Source organism: Boleophthalmus pectinirostris, unplaced genomic scaffold (genome assembly GCF_026225935.1).
Source record: "Boleophthalmus pectinirostris isolate CB_2022bp ecotype Guang Dong unplaced genomic scaffold, ASM2622593v1 HiC_scaffold_23, whole genome shotgun sequence".
NCBI lineage: Eukaryota > Metazoa > Chordata > Actinopteri > Gobiiformes > Gobiidae > Boleophthalmus > Boleophthalmus pectinirostris.
In genome coordinates, this window is record NW_026571207.1 from 18,357,702 (window position 1) to 18,377,516 (window position 19,815).

The window sequence follows — 19,815 nt, forward strand, 5'->3', positions numbered from 1 at the left end:
AGTTTAGACCTGGTTTAGTCCTGGTTTAGTCCTGGTTGAGTCCTGGTTTAGACCTGGTTTAGACCTGGTTGAGTCCTGGTTTAGTCCTGGTTGAGTCCTGGTTTAGACCTGGTTTAGACCTGGTTTAGTCCTGGTTGAGTCCTGGTTTAGACCTGGTTTAGACCTGGTTTAGTCCTGGTTTAGTCCTGGTTGAGTCCTGGTTGAATCCTGGTTGAGTCCTGGTTTAGACCTGGTTTAGTCCTGGTTGAGTCCTGGTTTAGACCTAGTTTAGACCTGGTTTAGTCCTGGTTTAGTCTTGGTTGAGTCCTGGTTTAGACCTGGTTTAGACCTGGTTGAGTCCTGGTTTAGTCCTGGTTTAGACCTGGTTGAGTCCTGGTTTAGACCTGGTTTAGACCTGGTTGAGTCCTGGTTTAGACCTGGTTTAGACCTGGTTTAGTCCTGGGTTAGACCTGGTTAAGTCGTGGTTTAGGCTTGGTTTAGACCTGGTTTAGACCTGGTTTAGTTCAGCTCTATTGGCATTCTCCCTGTCTGCAGTGATCAGTATCGGAGGTGGTTTAAACTGGGTTTTGTACTTAATTAGTCCTAAAATAAACCGTGCTTAGACCTAGTTTAGACTTTGGTTAGTCCTGTTTTAGTCCTGCTTTAAGGCACGTCAGGGCAGTTTGTAAAGCACAGTTTGTCAATCAAAGTGCTTTACAGAATAAGAAACACATTAAAATCACAATACAAACAAATCAAAACCTAAATAACCATCATAAAATTAAAAAAGAGAGACATTAAATGAGAGAGAAGAGTCCTGCTTTAATCCTGGTTTAGCTCTACTAACACATTGCAGTGGTCAGTATGTGTTAGAGGTGCTTTGGACCCTTTTTTGTGAGTTAGTCCAGGTCTAGACTTGGTTAGACCTGGTTTAGAGCTTGGTTAGACCTCCTTTCTTACTGGATTAGACACAATTCAATTTCGGTTTAGTCTATTGTCGTATTCCTAGAGTGCAGTCGTCAGTGTCTATTTGAGCTGCTTTTAGACCTTGGGAGAAAATCATTTGTTCCCAAATACTTGTTCAAAAATTTCTGAAATTTTGCACAAAATTCCATTTTGGCATCCTGATCTAAAAGTCAATGACACCCATGTCATATTTTATGGCGTTGCCATAGCGATGACATAAACTCTCCATGTTATTCCATTGGTAAAATCTACAAATTCTGGCACAAACTTTGGCCGATTTCACTCAAATTTTAATCGTGGGTTCATAACTCGATCCTGAACAGACTGATGTAAGAAAATACAAAAATGGGTGCAATAGCGCCCCCTAGAAAATTTGAATAAAACAATAACATTTTATTTGTCATAGATACACAGAATTTGGTATCCACATTTGTGACATGGTCTCGATTAAAAAACTCAATGACGCCCAAACCCCATTTACATTGTGTTGCCATGGCAACAAGTCAAAATTCTGTCCTTGCCATTGGGACGTCCTTACATAAACTTTGGCATATTCAAACCAAATTTGGTAGCCAGATGCAAGATGGCAATAAGTACAAAAATGTATATTGTGACCATGCCCCTTTTCAAACTGTAAGTCCGCCATCTTGATTTAAAAAAAAAATAATTTAATTGCAGGGTTAGATTAAGACTTGTAGGGCTAGGCTTAGGGCTATGTTTAGGATTACGATTAGGGTAAAGTTTAAGATTAGGGTTATTAGAGTCAGTGTGAGGCGCGGCGTTTTGAGGGGCACAGCGTTTGCAGGGCGCCTGTTTGCGGGGTGCAGCAATTGCGGGGCGCGGCGTTGGCGCGCGCGAGGGCCGGTCATTGCCGCTTGCGGCTATATTTATTATTATTATTTAAAAGATGCCTAGGCCATGATGTTTAATAATGTGGACATTAACAACCACGCTAAATATCCAGTGTGCCTTATGGAATGTGGATGAGTGGAGGAGTTCAAGTATCTCGGGGTCTTGTTCACGAGTGAGGGAAGGACGGAACGTGAGATTGACAGGCGGATCGGTGCAGCTTCGGCAGTGATGCGGTCGCTGTATCGGACCGTTGTGGTGAAGAGGGAGCTGAGTCGAAAGGCGAAGCTCTCGATTTACCGGTCAGTCTTCGTTCCTACTCTCACCTATGGTCATGAGCTCTGGGTAGTGACCGAAAGGACGAGACCGCGGATACAAGCGCTCGAAATGAGTTTCCTCCGCAGGGTGGCTGGGCGCTCCCTTAGAGATAGGGTGAGGAGCTCAGTCACACGGGAGGAGCTCGGAGTAGAGCCGCTGCTCCAGTTGAGGTGGCTCGGGCATCTGTTCCGGATGCCTCCTGGGCGCCTCCCTCGGGAGGTGTTCCGGGCATGTCCCACCGGGAGGAGGCCACGGGGAAGACCCAGGACACGCTGGAGGGACTATGTCTCTCGGCTGGCCTGGGAACGCCTCGGGGTCCCCCCGGAGGAGCTGGAGGACGTGTCTGGGGTGAAGGAAGTCTGGGAGTCCCTGCTTAGGCTGCTGCCCCCGCGACCCGGCCCCGGATAAGCGGACGAAAATGGATGGATGGATGGATGGCCTTATGGAATGTTGAGAGGAGCCTAACATTCTATTGATGTTCTGGGCCTGTTGATGGTAAAGAAATCATCACAGATCCATTGATTTTGGTTGGATTTTTATATTTTTTTCTGTAGAATGAGTATACAGTTTGGTGAAAAGAATGGCATATTGGCTGATGTCAAAACTTGGGGGAATAGTTGATTGCCAATGAGGTAAAGATGAAAATATTGGAAAAAGTGAAAAAACGCGTTATTTTATTTTATTTTATTGCATTAAATTAAGACAAAATCATGTAGAAATGTGTTTTAAGAATTATTTTTTCCCTGAATGTTGTCACCACATGTGTTCTTTGCATCTGGAATGCATTTATTGACAGCTTACCCAACCCACTGAGGATTTCAGGAAATTTTTCATTTTTCAAAATTTTTTGTCAAAAAATGAAGGTTACATACACTAAAATGGCCACAATTTTTTTTTGCGATATTTCCAGAGCCTCCAATTATTGGTCCTCAGGGTCACAGTTAACAGAAAAAACACAAATAAAAAGTATGGCAGTCGATGTCAGGTTCAACCCATTTTTGAGACTTTGGCTCCCTGACTACCACGTTTGAAGCACATAAAGACAAGGAGCTGATGGCGGTTCAGTGGCGCCATCTGTTGGAAGCTGATGGCACTACAGCGTGTGCGCCGTGGAATGTGCTCCGACTTGAAACACGCTGCTGAAACAATACAGAAAGCAACACCAAATAATTATAGTACATTCCGTGGTTAATTACGTTCTCTTGAGCTCTGGATATTCTTACAAAAATGGAAAACGTACCATGTCTTCGTGTCTCGCAGTGTTGTGCACAGCAGATCAGGTAATCAAGGAGGAGTAAAGTTGCTAGCGTTGCTAAGCTTGCCGCACTAGTAACCCACACACGTTTGTAATAAGTTAATATGGTGATGGGAGGACATATCTCTTTATCTTACAGGACATATTTACAGTCTCAGCATGTTTTGGACACTAGTTTCCGTCTATGTAAAGACACAGATGAGACTATTTTGCTGCCTATCTTGCCCAGTAGTATGTCACAATTAGACACGGGACATCTCCAGTCCACTGTGGCATCTGGCAGCATATGTGAAATAGTCTGGAGCCAGGTATTTAAAACGTAATTTTTACCCACATCAAATCACCATTCCTTTGACAATGCTCTCACTTTGTGTAATTTAACAGGCTTTTAAAAATAAGAAAAAACAAACAGTTGGAAATAAATTAGAGGTAGTCCTTAAGAAGCTTTTGGAGTCAGCTGGGGAAGAATGGACAGAGGAGCTTAGGAGAGACCTCCCACGTGGGTTTGAGAGACATGGAGACCTTATACTACTTGCTGACAACTGTTTCTCGCTGTCAATATGGAAGAAATCTGGTATAACTTACACACCTGACTGTTTGTTCTTCGTAGCTGTTAAGTAACTTTTCTCTTACCCCCATAGGTTGCACTCTATGGAGCACGGTGGCAGCTGTGCTTGGAAGTGCTCGACTTGCAAAAAAGAGTTGTGTATCCAATAATGGATTTAGGTCTCCTGTTGTGACGATGCTTCATGGAGAGCACAGCTGGGTGACGCATGTTGATAATGGCATCAGGTAGCTTGCAACCTTTATTCACAATATCTAAGTAATCTATTTATTTTATACCCATTTTCCTTTTATTGTCAGGTATGATTTTGATGTCACCAGATGTATGTTTTCATCAGGGAACATTACTGAAAAACTCAGAGTTGCCAGATTTAATTGTAAAGGAGAGACTGTTGTGGATTTGTATGCCGGTAAATATCCTACAACATTTAGGCTATTTGTTGCCATTTACAGATAGATCTCTTTAACCATATGTGTACTGTAGGAATCGGGTATTTCACATTGCCCTATCTGGTTCACACTGGAGCAGCTCATGTTCATGCCTGTGAGTGGAACCCTGATGCTGTTGAAGCTTTACGTAAAAACCTAAAATTAAACAAGGTGTCTGAGCGTTGCACTATCCACCAAGGGGACAATAGACATGTAAGTCATTATATTTTTACATTTTTGTTCTCAAACTTTCAAAAGACTGATTAATTTGTGATGTTGTCTTAGCTCCAGCTGTCTGATGTTGCTGACAGAGTAAACCTGGGACTCATACCAAGCTCTGAGGATGGCTGGCTTGTTGCCTGTCGACTGCTGAAAAGATCCACTGGGGGCATTTTACACATTCATCACAATGTTACTTCTCCAATGTCCAATAGTGACACTTCCCTGGACATCCGCAGTGACACTCAGAGGTTTTCAGTGAAGAACAATGACAGAGGAGCATGGCAGGTTTGGGCTGATAGCACAGCTCAGCGCTTTAGCTCTCTCCTAAACGACACTACTGGGACAGACTGGAGGACACATGTCCAACACATAGAGCATGTGAAGTCTTATGCTCCTCACGTCCATCATGTTGTCTTGGACCTGGAGTGCAGACCATTGTTAGGGGAAAACACACAACAGAGATGAAGAATGGAAAGTGTATGACAACAGATGATTTAAAAATGAATTTAAAATAATTTATTCTGTGTAATTGGTGTCAGCTCTGCTCTCTTCTTGTGTTTTACTCACTTATTCTATTCTTATTCTTGTGCATTTCTTATTAAAAGTAAAAGTATGTTTATTATATAAATATACATTTATACATTATAAACTAAATCAAAACCATGCAACAAGTTGAGACAATAAAGTTTATACTGTACTACTGTCAATGGCCGAACCTCCACTTCCAGTTATATCATTGTACTCTCAAAAATAAAATACAAAAGAAAGGGAAATGATGAACGTGACAGTCACACTCTGTTCTTGTAGTTTGTTTTGGTTATAAATTCCCATGTCTAATCTTTGTGGAAAACTAAGGCACCTGGAAAATGTGGAGAGGATCTAGTGCCGTTTGTGCCTCAAACTTCCCTTATCTTCCGGTGCGTCGGGACCCAGAGCGCACTAAGTCAACACTTTTGGAGAGGGAGCCAAGGAGAAACATGCGGATATGCTTCTTGTCACTTGTAAGGCGATGGGACTCGGATTTCACCGTCTTTTCTCCCACAAAATACCAGCTATCGGACACTGTTATAACGATTTTGTTTTGAGCAGGATTTGGCGGTGGGCTGTGGTGCCTCGGACTGAAGAGCACTCGGAGGAGCTCAAGGAAAGCGACTCATGACAACAGGTGCGTCCCGCTTTGCTCGAGAGTCTTTAGTACAGCTCAGGGTTCAGAGCGCCTTTGTGCTGCCAAGTAAAACCGTTAATTTAGGAAAATGCTAAACTCACCTTTGATATAACCTCATCTTGTTTAATGAAAATGAATATAGGTCACCACAGCTATCTGTAGAGTGCTTTATGAAACGTTTTTCCTTTATTTAACATTCATTAATTTAATGATTATGGGCTGAGAGAGTGGCACTCAGGTCTAGTCTAGTATGCCCAAGTGCTGCCATGTAGACACAGTTAAAAGAACAAAAAGCAAACAAGCTTCAGTAAATTAAACGTAACAGTTAAACTGTACTTTCCCACGAATACCTTCAATGTTAAACTGTTTCTGCATCAAGTAAGCTTTACTGTCTATGCCATTTCCTAATAGTTAAATACTGTCTGCAGGTATTAAAGTCTTGCTAGATTAGGTTCTAGGCATTTAAACAATGAGGAAAAGGGGCCTTTTACACGCATTTCTGCTTTTTTGAGCATTAACCATGTGCACAGAACATGCTGTCTTTGAAGTAGATGAAATGAAGTGTACACTTTTAGACAGAACATGACAGATAATCCAACTTTGGACTGAAACACATGAACTCCTGATCTCCATCCGCTCTCTGTATCCTTAAAGGGTGGGAACCACACATGGCATGTTGTTTTTGCTGCTCCTACAACCTTTCACCAGGGCACTGACCTTCTGTGGGATTTTAATTCCCTCCAACTGTTTACCCTTAGTACATATTTATCAAGAGCTCCTAACAAGTAGTAATACTATTCATCATATATTATATACTTAACTCAATTAACCCTTGATGGTGTTAAGAATTGAGACAGACGAGCCTGTGTCACTGACCCCCATCATGCACCTCACTTGCATGATGCAATAGCAATGATGTGGTCAGAAAGATGACCACAGTCATAAAACCCTGAAAATTTGATCACATCTTTGATCTAATTTGATATTTCTGCAGGTTTTGTTGTACTGGTGCGTTTGACCTGAGCTTTACATGATGCTTCAGGGTGGCATAAACCTAAGCTTTCTGTCTCACTCTGAGCGGGAGCTGATCCTGGAGGTGCTGAGGCGAGATGAAGAACTGCGCCAGGCCGAGGATCAGCGCATACGGTATTCTTATTGTTTACTTGGATGGAATGTCTCCTGTTTATCTAGAAGACCACACCATAAAAAATAGCTTTGGGACAAACTTTAATAAATGCCTGTATTTAGCTAACTCAACAATTACACATGAATGATTTCTTCCAGTGCTATTTTAACTTCTTTCAGGAAGCTGAAGACTGAGTTGCTGGATATTAAGAGGAGAGGGGCCAAACGTGGCAGTGGAAAATACAGTCAGCGTGTCTGTGGTCGCTGCCTGCAGCCTCTGAGCAGACTCTTGGCCTTTTCCAGTCCATGCAGAATGTGCCATCATTATGTTTGCCACAGCTGCAGGGCTCCTGTCGGCCCAGGGGGCTCCTGGCTCTGCAGTGTGTGTGCCATGGAATCGTAAGAGCCTCCTTAGTCATACCTCTGTGAGCATTATTACTGCAGGGATGGTACAAACTGACTATTTTTGTATGCACCTCTTAATTGTTATTTACAGGGACCTAAAAAAGAGAACAGGTGATTGGTTTTATGATCAGAGGGTCAACCGCTTCTCAACAACTCCTGGACATGACCTTGTGAGAAGCTCTATGAAAATGAAAACTGCTCCAAGTAAGTACAGGAAGAGGAAGTGGGCATCAACAGTGCAACAAAAGGAACAATTTATTAGGAATGCAAACTGCACTTTAGTGTTGGAATATGCTCACCAAAGAAATGGTGCTATACACATAGACATAATAATTAAAGATCTGAAAAAAATACATATTAAACTGTATAGCCATAGACAATCAGACCTAATACCAGCCATGTTTGTGCCATTTACATTTATGTGAATACAACAACATAAAGGGGTTAAACAAACAAAATAAAGGTAGTATATTACTACAAACAAAGCAATATCAATTTTATTTACAATGTCTACCCAGATTACAGTGCACAGTTAATCAGAATTAACTGCACAGTTCATCAAAATTAGAAGCATCTCCATCCCTTTTGCCGCTACAGTGCATTTTTTCAGCTTAAAAACATACTCCGAACATCAAGTCCTGGATATAAATTTTTTGCTTTTGTTTTGTTTAGTAAAAAAGCGTGGTGAGACTACAAGTGAAGCGCTATTAAGAAGTTCAGAGGTAATTCTTGAACTTCCAGCTCCTATCTCTCAGCCAAGACTCAATGAGGAAGCCACTCACAAAAGGTTTTGTCAGTATTGCATTATTTATTTGTTGTGTTTTTTGAGTAATTCGTTCTTATTTTTTTTTCTAGTAATGCTTCGAGTGAAAAGTCTGGATCCATTGCTTCAAGGGAATCTTTTGAATTGAAGGAGGATGTTTGGAACAAATCAACCCAGAGTGACACAGAATCTGCAGAAGTTATGAGTTTGAATAGCAGTAGAATGGCAACAGAGTCTAACCACTTCACACCAGAACTGACAAGGTAAGCTCAGTAGGGAAAAGGCAAATAATAATAATGGCTTGCGTTAATTTGCAATGTGACTAATGTAAATGTTATGTCAATAAAAGGAAACTGAGTCAACCTCCACAGTCCGTTTTGGCAGAATCCAGTGTTTCTAGTCTACAGTTGCCGGTGAAATAGATATCACGGATTACAGCTCGAAAACTGAACATGACTGTGTAAGTTCAGTGTTGTTACAGGAGGTAAAATGTTGACTTATTACTAATGTTACAATATTTTACTGATGTTGCAATATTTAATCAAATACATTGCTTAAAGGTTCATTGTGTAACCTTTTGGTTGGGGGTCCATCACCGGCTTGTGTCTATGGATATGTCATTCCTCTGCCTGGAAAGTTCCACAGTATGACATTAAACAGCTCTACCTTACATTTATTCAATTACAGGTAGTTTTATAGCTCAAAAATACCTAGAAAAACAGGTATTCTGACTGGGAGCAGCGTTGCCTCCCCACAGGTCTGAACTGTAACTTAGACAGAACTGAGTAACTGTAACTAAGATAGAAAGGTTTGATACCATACTGTGAATCATTCCAGACAAAGCAGTAACATTTCCACGGAGAAAAGCATTTGACGGACCCTCCACCAGATAAGTTACACAATGCACCTTTAAGGGTTCTCACTCAGAAAGATGAAGTTTCATTCATGCATGTTCTTATGTTTGATTTTCCTTCCAAATAAATTATCGCATTTAATCTCGAAAGCTGCATGTTTTCATGTTTAGTCTTTCTCTGATCACTTGGCTCTTGAAATGAAAGTCAGTAGCTCATTGATCTACAAGCAGTCATCTTGCTAAATATAGCTGCTTCAGTTTTTGTCTCATGTGCTTCAGTCCCCACTGTAGCCAGCTCAGCATGAAGACACTAATAAAAGCATTCTTTATAGAAACTCCTATACTTTTTTCATACTTAAATCCTTAACACTTAAAAAAATTGTGATAGCAATAACAGCAATAATAATAATAATAATAATAATAATAATAATAATGCATGACACATGTACTTTCTGAATAAGATTAAAATACATCAAAATAAAAATACACAAAACACAGAAATACTCATTAAAGGCTTATAATAGAATGTGTTTATTCACAGCTGTCAGTGGCAAATTTGCAACCATTTGGAACAGTTACCAAAATGTACAAGAAAAGTGTGTGGAAAATGTTAAATATGTGTTAAACTTTTCCTCTAGGAGATCAGAGAGAGCAATTTATCTCCTGAGATGGATGTAGATCGACTTTTCAAGAAGAGTGTCAGGCGCACACAGAGGACTTCTGGTAAATTGGCACAATCTTAACAAACATAATGATAAAAGCTACATTCTCCTCTTTCTTATTTTTAGAGTATACTTCGACTTTGGACCTACGCAATGAGCCAGTTTTTCCTTCAGCCTCAGTGGTCACCAGGAGCATGTCTGTGCCAGGACTGGATGTACCAGTATGTAGCACATGTTTATGCAAGATCAAAATCTGTGTCGATAGTGTATGGTTTCATTTCACATGAGCGGAAGGTTTAGTGATCAAAATGATTATGATGATGCAACAGGAAGAAGAAGAGGAGGAGGAGGATGAAGATATTGACAGCCTGGTTAGTTTCCATAAAAGGAATATGGCTTCTAGCACCTCCAGCCTGAGTTCCAAGGTAAACTACTGTTTTGGTCTGTACCAGTACTGAAGCCTCCCACTGTGCCTCTTAAAGCAGACCATGGAATGACTTTTAATTCCATGGGTTTTCAAATGAAAAGTCTTCAATATCTCACCAACAATGGGAAGCTGAAACCCATAGATAGAAGGATATGGATAATATAAAACAGTTCTGTTTCTGTAATAGTATATTAGTGAAATATTTTTCTGAAAATATTAAAGCTTCACCTTGTAACTTTTCAGATGAATGATCTGCCATCTACTTGTCTCCACAGAGATGTTAATGCTTTTCCTAGAATGTTCCACAGTTTGTATTAATTTTGCATTTGTTGCTACAATACCTTGAAAAACACGCATGCATTAAGCAGGGTAACCTGTCCACAGATCTGACCTGTAACTTGGTCTGTTTGTTTTCATGAAGATAGAAGTTAATGCCATACAATATGAAATTCCAGGCAATACAATAGCATCACTATGGAGACAAACAGGTGGCAGTTACATAGTGCACCTTTAATGAATCTTGCACTGGAAAGATCCGTGCTAACACTACTGTAACATAAGGTTGCGTGCGCTCAAATATCCCAGTATCAATATTTGCTTTGTACCACACTTCAGGGCACACTCGGCAGCACGATGAGCATCTACAGCGAGGCAGGGGACTACGACAGCGTGGACGTGAGTGGAGACCTGGTCTTCTCCATCAGATACGACGAACACACCCAGAGCCTCCATGTCTTCATCAAGGAGTGTCACGGCCTGGCTCACGGAGACTCATCCCACCATCATTCTAACCCGTAACTATCAACTATCATGCGGTGTTAAAGAGTACATTATGCATTTTGTTTATGCAGTATTAAACTATAATATGTGTAGAGGCTTATTTTACTTTTTGTTAACTGTAAATGACAACATTGATCTAAAATGGCTCAATAATTGAAACAGGTTAATTGACTTCCTCTTCAAAACTGCAGAAGATTTTTACACATTTTGTATTTATTTATAATTGTAAATGAATACAAAGAAGTGGATGGAGACCAGGGATAGGCATAAACACAGGATTACACAAACATGATGTAATTAATTAAAATACAACTCTGGATAAGCTAATCATGAGGGAACACAGTGTAACATGGTTAAAACTGGTTAAAGTCGAAGTCTAAAGATTTTACATAAGAGTCTCTTTTAAGTGTGCGTCTTGGCTTATGAATTGTGTTTAACCAAACCACAGTAGGCAGGGGATCTTTCTGAGACTCATGTTTCTGCCTTGCATGCCCTCTGTGATGTTAACACGTCTTTGATCTGCGCTGATAGGAGCTGCTATGTTTAAACATCCTCGATAATCACATCCTAGGGGTGCTTACTCAAACTGAACAGGAAATTGCAACTCATCAGATATTTAGTCAGGAAATGTCAGACACGTATCCTGTTCACTGTTTAACATGTTCAAATTCAAAATATTATTGCCTTCCTTAGCTATGTCAAATGCTACCTTCTTCCTGAAAAATCCCGTCAGAGTAAAAGAAAAACCAGCATCAAGAGACACACAGTTAATCCAGTCTTCAATGAAACTTTGAAGGTACAAGTGCTACCATGACATTTCACACTAATTATTGACTTTACATTGTTGACTTACTGACACTCCCAGACCAGGGACCTTACGCCACTGCAAACACAGACAACACCTAGAGACTGTCCACATGGATGTTGACACTGTACATAAGATTAGATATTACGTTATATGCCCTAACAGTATGCAGCAGTAATCACCATTTACAAAACTTTGCTATCGCTTTATGCTTTCTTGTTTCTCCAGTACACCATCAGCCGAGCTCAGTTGTGCAATCGCTCTCTGCTCATATCAGTGTGGCATCATGGCCGCTTGAGCCGCAACACTTTCCTGGGTGAAGTTGAGATCGCTCTAGACTGCAGAGACTTGGACTCCCCGACAGAAGAAACCGTCATCCTCATGTCAAAGGTTATTATATATATAAAACGGAATAGGATTGACTTGCCGGTGTTGCCAAAAATGTGTGTACAGCAGTCAAGTTAGTTTTATAATATCTTTTGGCTACATCTTACCAGAGCACCTCTCATGACCAACTGATGCTCAAATTTCTAAATTTTTTCCCTGATTTCAGATTCAGATTTTTTTTTTTTAACACTAAATATTTTCAGTACAAAACACATGACCATAGAATTTTGATGTTGAATTTAATCTTTTTTTTTTTTTTTTTATCACATTTTAAAACATTTTTCACTTTCATTTTTTAATTTAAATTTTTTAGTTAAAAAAGTATTAGATGATACAGATAATATTTGTTTTTCACAGAAAACATCTTCAGTACCAGTTTTTGCTCAGTATAAAGGGGAGCTTGTAATTTCTTTAAAATACGTTACTCCTAAAACACAAACACCTGCAAAGCTAAAAGGTAAGGAGGAAGCTCGAAAAAGATAAGAAACAAATTGTGTAAAAGCCTTCATGGATTCTTATCCGTGTCCTTTTGTGTACAGGTAAAAAGGATAAGACTGAAGAGGGTGAGTTGCATGTTCTCATCAAAGAGGCAAAGAATTTAGTAGCGATCAAAATGGGAGACACAGCAGACAGCTTTGTAAAGGGGTGAGAAATACCATGACAATACAACTAATTATTAATGCTTTCTGCTAATTAGCATTAATAGCATTCTTTATTATTATCAAGGTACTTGTTACCAACTAAAGGAAAGTCAACTAAGCGGAAAACCCCAGTTGTGAAGAAAAACCTGAATCCTTATTTTGATCATACATTTGTGTACAAAGAGGTGGGTTTAGAGCAACTAAAGGAAATGTGCCTTGAGCTGACTGTGTGGGACAGAGAAGCTATGTCCAGCAATGAATTTCTGGGAGGAGTGCGCCTCAGCTCTGGAAAAGGTAAAAATGCCAAATAATCCAATTTAGTGTCTTGAAACTGATGAGTACAAGTTGAGACATGTCAATCATTTCTTTTCTTTTTTTACCTGATCAGGAACTGTAAAAATAGGAAAAGAAGAGGTACAAATGGACTCTGTTGGAGAAGAACTCAGTCTTTGGCAGAAGATGATGCAATACCCAGACTCGTGGGCAGAGGGCACTCTTCCACTGCGTTCTACAATGGGAAAGTCCAAGGAAAAATGAGATCTCTTGAACTGATGACTTGATCTTAAATTCCTTAGAGATTTTCAAGAGAACTTGGAGGGTAATATTAACATGTCAGCTGTATGTTTGTGCCATAAATACTGGCTTTGCAGGAGTGCCTTATGACAATATTAAATTGTGAACTGATTTCACTGTGGTGTTCTCAAACCAGCATCTTCAGCACTTGACAGTTTCACAATTTACACTAATTTCACCACAGGAGCTTTTGTGAACTGTACCAAAACACTAAATTGTCATTACTTTTGTACTGAAGCAAATATACAAGATTTATTTTTAAATATAGATAAATAATATTGAAATCTAGCACTTATTACTATATTCAGGCCATTTTATTTGTACATGTTTCAACGTGCTTATTGTAGATTTATGAAATTGTTTTTGTTTAACTGCTCTTAACTTTAACTCCTCTTATTTCATCTCGTGTAGTGTTACTGTAGTGCTATTGTAAAATACACAAATAATGCATGTTTTTAAATAGTTTATTCCAAAGTATATTATTAAGTATGTGCAATAAACATTTATTTGACCTGAATGCCCCACTGTCTGGCGTAATTCACACTAATGTATAAGTGCCTGTGACAGAAGAGCTGCTGATACTGAACAGAGTGCTTTAGAGAAAAATAGAATCACATTTTAATAGGATATTGTTAGTTGTTTTCAATAGTTTTATGTCTTCAGCTTTAAAATTATGACTACTGGCAGAGGTTTCTGTGTTTCTCCAATCTCTCTCTCTCCTCCTCAGTCAACACAAAGCTGTCTATGTAGGAGAAAAGCTCGTCAGATGACACAGGGGTAATGAAGCGCTCCCGGTCCAGTCCCAGCTCGTCCAGAAGCACCATGCTGAAGTACGACCTGGAAATCCGAAACGTCTGTCTGTAATAGAAAGGCAAGTGTATTACTTACCCTGGAATGATGATAAACGTAGTTAATATGATTAACTGAGATTCAGGAGCAGGACCACGCCTCAGCCGCCCTCTCCTCTCACCAGCGAACCACAACTCGCCTCGACCACACCTCTAATTTCCCAGAAGCCTATATGTAGTAGCCTTTCCCATCATCCCAGTTTGTCTCGGCGAACTCGACCCCACCCTCCCATCCCCTATTTTGTCTTTCAGTCATAAGACCCCTACAAGGGGGGGCCCGTTCCGGCTGGGCCAATTGCAGATTGAGATGGAGCCCCCACCCATAGTCTCAACCCAGCCATCTCTGCCTCGCTTCCTACATTATCAATAAACTTCTTCGTACTATGTTGTTGTTGGCGAGGTCCTAGCTAGTGAACACATATTTACTGTGTGTAAAAAAAAAAAGAAGTGAGACAAGTTGAATTGACTGCCAAAAGCAACTGATTTAAGTTAATGTATATTATTTGCATTATGTATATTATGCTTTTATTCACGTAATAGAGTTCAGTGCGTAATTTTCAACAGGACTGAAAACAATGAAAAGTTCTCAAAACGATGTTATATAACTACTGGTTAAAAATAATGCCACTTGCACATAAAAACCAACTTGCCTTTTTGGGGCAAAGTTGAGATGACCTTTTGTTTCCAAATGAGAGTATGGGTAAAAAATAAAGTTTTATTTTGAATCGTTTGAAAAAAGCCAAATACACCCAGGTCTACTATAGTGGAATATTTGCTATTTTTAGCTGTGTTTACTCTTAAACCACATTCTTTCCATTTTAAGTCAATGTGAAGGTTTTGATTTTTTTATTTGGAGACTTAGTTTTGGAGACCTGTGGCCATCTTAATGAGACACTTTTAACAGTATGTTGATTAAACTGTAGCACATGTATTCAGGAGTGATAGAGTTACCTTAAACCCTCAATGACATCATCTGTGAGCACGTCTTCTTTGATGCGGCCAGTCTCACGTGGCGGAGAACCCAGCAGCTCAACCACTGTCACATGTCTCAGGTCTAAGGCACAGTCAGAGGTCTGACAAAATATAGATCTAGTTAATTTATGCCCACAATAGGCTATTGAAAGCCACTGTATTGTCAGCTCACCTGTATCATCATATTCTGCAGCTGGTAGTCTGGGTCAGTTACGTTTGGGGCGGAGACGATGAGAAGTCTCTGCTTCTCATAGAACTGGTCCAGGAGAGAAGAGGCTGTTTTTAAATGTGAAGATTTGAAGTCTAGAGCTAAAAGGAAAGACAAAAGCAAGTACATTTTATACTGAAAATGAAAACTAATACTGAAGCATGACATACAAAGATGTAAAATGTATATAGTCTGTATATAGTCTTCTAGACCAGTGTTTCCCAACCAGGGGCTTTGAATGTTTTCTGATTTCAAAAGGTGAGACTGAATCACATTTAAAGATAAAATATTCTTTAAAGTAAAATTACTTGTTACTATTAAATGTAATAGTGGTCTAATCATTCATAGTAATAAAATAATTATTATATTACCATAATTGAAGTTAGGCGGTACTCGGAGAGTGAGAGAAAGTTTAGTTTTTTTTAAGACTACAAGTATTGGGGACCACTATTTTAGGCTTGCGAAGGGCACAGAAACTGGTGGCAAAGATGCATTGCATTGCGCAACACCAATAAATTACCTTCAGGCACTTTTGAACCAGATGCCCTACTGCATAAACCCTACCATGGCATTAACAAAACTGGTGGATGAAATATGATTGCATAGTAAGTATCCATTCTTTACTTACGGACACACTGCGCAGGCTCGCCCTCCCAGTTTTGGTTAAACTGACACACACGACTTGACACCCCTCTGAGCTCATAGCCTCCGTCACAGTGGTACTCACAAGTCGCTCCATAATTATTTCCATCAGAGGAACAGGTGAGGTAGCCGTGCAGAGGCGGAGTCAGCTCAGGACATCTCCTCACTACAGAATATATCAGTGACAATTCATGGAAAACTACATGACTGTGTGGGTTTCATTGGCTTACCTTCAACACGGACTATAAACTTGCAGGCAGCTCTGTTTTTGGCCATATCATATACTTTGTATCGGATAATGGTAGGTCCTTCTTTAAACTCAGTGCCTGGCTCTGGACCAACAAGTATAACCCTGAATAATAAGAAATATTTGCCCACTGTTTGAAGCAAATTGTGTAAGAAATGAAGAGGGAACTGTGGCATACTCAAGTGATTTATCAGCAGTATCGGAGGCCACTGGTCGATCCCAGGAGACTGTAGCCGTCAGCTTACCTGGCTGAGCAAACTTCAGTCTGGAGCGAGGACACTTGATTTTTGGAGGATCCATGTCTGCAAAGGGGAATATAAACACTGTAATAGTAATTTCAAAAGCACAGAGGAAAGTGTTTCATGTCCAAAATAAGTTAAAGGGGAATCTTTGTGTGAGCAAGACTTGGAACTGAAGAAACATATATGGATTTGATTAATGCTCAATTGCAACAGGCATGGCTGTCCTGAATGGAGCTGGGGAGGCTTCAAATGCAAATTCTCCTATCACCCCAGTACTGAAGTCTCTGCACGGGCTTCCTGTGAGCGTCAGGATAGATTTTAAAGTTCTTTTACTGGCTTATAAAGCTCATAATGGTCTTAGTCCTATTTATTTATCTGATCTGGTTTTATCATATGAACCCTCTCTGACTGTCAGGTCCTCAGGTAGTCTTCTTTTAACTGTCCCAAGAATCCAAACAAAAACTCAAGGTGAGGCGTTATTCAGCTTTTACGACCCCCGTTTGTGGAACAGTCAACCTGAGGATCTGAGGTCCACTGCTGAGTGTTCATATTTTTAAAAGCAAACCCAAAATGTATCTTTTCAATTTAGCTTTTAATTAATTAAATTACAATTCATATTTTAATAATAAAATTATTATTGTTGTTGTCATTTGTTTTAAACTAAACTTGTCATTACTATTTTACTTAGTCTTCATCTGAATTTAGCTCTCCATTGTTATTATTACTACAATCTTTTAAGAGCTTTATGTTTCTGTTTAAATTGTTGTATATATGGATGAAACAAGGGGGTGGGGTTGCTTTTAATTATTGTCATTTTTCTGTTGCATGTGAAGCACTTTATGCTACATTTCAAATGCATGAAAAGTTCTATACAAATAAAGTTTGACTGACTGACATGTACAAACTATGGCACATCCTCACGCCTGGCAAAACAGTAGTAATAAGGAGTTAATAGGAAAGTGTTAGCAAATGTTTAATTAGCAAGAGAATAAGGTTATGCAGAATAAGATATCAGTAAGTAATGGCAAGTGTACTAATTAGTAATTTGTTAGTTGCTCATAAGGGTACCCTAAAATAAAGGGTAACTGGTTAAACTGTAAGGACCCTCTCAGTATAATATGCATAACTAAAGAGCAATGGTTAAAATAGCAGTATACCTGAACAGACTGGTTGGACCCCACTCCACAGGCCAGTCTTCAGACAGGTGCGTGAGTGCTCCCCTTCGAAGCGATAGCCAGGGTTACACCTGAAGTCACACCTGGAGTCCACCATAAAGCCCTGGGTACAGGTGTATCTTCCATGATGAACAAGGGGCAAAACATGGCACCGCTTCTCTATACACATCACAATAAACACACTTACTATCACTATGTGGGTAAAAAAAAACATGTGCTTTCATAGGACTTACGGCGACAAATAGCTGTTCCAGACCAGCGGCGGTTGGCAAGGCACTGAATGGACTCCCTTCCTATAAGTCTGTATCCCGGGTCACACTTCATGTCACAGCGGGTACCAAGGGTGCTGCGGTAGGATGGTCCACGAGGAGAGCGACAAATCACCTCCCCATTGGTCAGGCCCGGAGAGTGGCACCAGTAAGGGTCTAGCCATGGCACAGATCTCTGACTGTATGTTGTTGCTTTAATTTATTTTTCAGATGTTGAAACAATTTGGATGTCATACCTTTGTAGTCGAGTTGTGGAGTATAGTCTTCCTCTACAAACTCACTGTAGCTTTCAATGGTTCCAGAGCCAACTGTAACAGCACACAGCAAGTCAAACATGTGGAGACAGTAGTCAAGTAATCTCTTCTATCTCTGCTAGCCGTGCCAACAGTTAGTGGTGTGATTTATGAGATTTAGCAGATGTTCAATATTAACAGATACTAATGCAAATAATTCCACAAATACAAGCAGATCCACACAACTATTTGCGGTTTCCTTAGTCTCAACAACATTCCTATATAAATACACCTGGATTTGTCATCAGAACATTACTAACAGCTCCTCCTGTTTTAAAGGAAGCTCTCAGTGAGAAAACATGAAAATGTGAAAGGACATTACAGCTTGTGCAATGGTCCAGATGTTGTTTATATCTTATTATGACATAATGTTTTCATTATGCTCACAGACGTAACTCTTCAAACAATAGCTGCAAAAATGTAACTTTTTGATTTGTACACTGCAACTGACAACCAGATTTTGTGGGGTTTTTTTTTTAAAAGCAGACTAAACCATTTATTTATAGAAGATATATGTAAATTACACTGCAACTTACAAGCTCTCGGTAAACCTTAACTTCATGACTGCGAGGTCACGTGATTGTCTTAAAGATTATTACTGGGCTTTAGCGCTACAAGGGGAGTCAGCAATTAACTGTAACTGTACTGTCCCCTCCTGATATTAAACTTGGTTTGGCACCTTTGATTCCATCTCACAGTAGGACGGCTGCGGCATGTTTACACAGAGGAGGAGGCCAGTCTGTATTGGCTCAGTCATCGTGAAATTAATCGCATCTGGAATTAACAGAACTGCTGAGAAGGCATTTCCATAAACAACGAAGATCCACCACAGCTCGGCTTTCCCACCATATTGTCAAAAGAAGGACATTTTCTGTCTTAAATTAATTTCGAAGTGAATCCTAGGTCATGCTAGACTAAAATGTATAGGGCATGCTTTTAAATAAGATGTTTCTCACCTCTAAAAAGTAACGTGAAAACAGTACTAATGTAGAAAAGTCCCATGTTGACATCTGTAGGTAACACCTGAGCAAAAAAACACAAAATAACTTCTGTATTCCAGAGCAAGAGTGAAAGGGTGGGCCGGTTCAGCTGGCCCCAAACGTCCGGCGTTTCGTCGTGTCGGAGGGAGCCAAATAATCCTCGTCTCTTCAGTCAGAGCAATTTCTGTTCCAAAATCTGAAGCCCCTGCCCATTTGTCCTGCGCAAGGTTAACCACTAGAGGGTGCTGTAAGGGCGTACTTAGTCTGATGCACTTGATTTCTGAGTCTAGTCTGATTCACAGTAGAACTAGTTTTGTATTTATGTATTTGGCAATGACATATTGTTCTATTAAATAGAGAGCAAACACCAAAACAATAAGCCTTTAGTTCTTATGTGCTTTATTGAACAAATGCAATGTTTGCATATTTATAAAATATTTCAAATAACATTCCTAAGCCCATTAAAGGTGTGTACTTGGTATTTCCAAATTATTGGTCTGAAATTAAGAGCATTCACTAAATGTATCATTATATGATTATCTGCTATTTAACTAATTTGTCAAACTAAAATAAATTTAAATATAAAAGTAACTAGAAAAGCACTCAGAGAGCGCAGACCTCCGCCAAGGACTACCCCCATTTTTTATATAAATTGCGATAAAATCTTCTTCTTCTGGATCAGATCCGGATCAGCCTTTGGAATATGAAAGAGGATCCCATTGTCCATCCCTGAGTCAAATTTCATGGGGTTTGGTCAATAATTTCAATTTC

General features: G+C 39.8%; 3 protein-coding genes across 3 annotated transcripts; 2 read left to right on the forward strand and 1 right to left on the reverse strand.

The window, feature by feature from the left end:
• Positions 1-3,200: 3,200 nt before the first annotated feature.
• trmt12 (tRNA methyltransferase 12 homolog) lies at positions 3,201-5,120 on the forward strand. The gene is made up of 7 exons (XM_020923603.2): positions 3,201-3,392; positions 3,507-3,675; positions 3,752-3,941; positions 4,009-4,159; positions 4,232-4,341; positions 4,416-4,573; positions 4,646-5,120. The coding sequence occupies exons 1-7, from the start codon at positions 3,340-3,342 to the stop codon at positions 5,045-5,047; spliced, it is 1,233 nt and encodes a 410-aa protein (XP_020779262.2). The 5' UTR covers positions 3,201-3,339; the 3' UTR covers positions 5,048-5,120.
• A 341-nt stretch (positions 5,121-5,461) lies between these two features.
• On the forward strand, positions 5,462-13,497 carry sytl4 (synaptotagmin-like 4). Its single transcript, XM_055159012.1, has 19 exons — positions 5,462-5,583; positions 5,672-5,747; positions 6,742-6,893; positions 7,053-7,271; positions 7,369-7,481; positions 7,950-8,064; positions 8,133-8,303; positions 8,390-8,397; positions 8,448-8,500; positions 9,532-9,616; positions 9,682-9,776; positions 9,885-9,980; positions 10,598-10,776; positions 11,456-11,558; positions 11,796-11,957; positions 12,312-12,411; positions 12,494-12,599; positions 12,681-12,889; positions 12,984-13,497. The coding sequence occupies exons 3-19, from the start codon at positions 6,778-6,780 to the stop codon at positions 13,130-13,132; spliced, it is 2,079 nt and encodes a 692-aa protein (XP_055014987.1). The 5' UTR covers positions 5,462-5,583; positions 5,672-5,747; positions 6,742-6,777; the 3' UTR covers positions 13,133-13,497.
• A 130-nt stretch (positions 13,498-13,627) lies between these two features.
• Positions 13,628-19,208, reverse strand: srpx2 (sushi-repeat containing protein X-linked 2). The gene is made up of 10 exons (XM_020923517.2): positions 19,021-19,208; positions 18,008-18,079; positions 17,736-17,927; positions 17,485-17,661; positions 16,264-16,387; positions 16,069-16,190; positions 15,825-16,004; positions 15,161-15,297; positions 14,968-15,089; positions 13,628-14,026 (listed from the first exon to the last, which is right to left on the reverse strand). The coding sequence occupies exons 1-10, from the start codon at positions 19,064-19,066 to the stop codon at positions 13,846-13,848; spliced, it is 1,353 nt and encodes a 450-aa protein (XP_020779176.1). The 5' UTR covers positions 19,067-19,208; the 3' UTR covers positions 13,628-13,845.
• Positions 19,209-19,815: the final 607 nt, after the last annotated feature.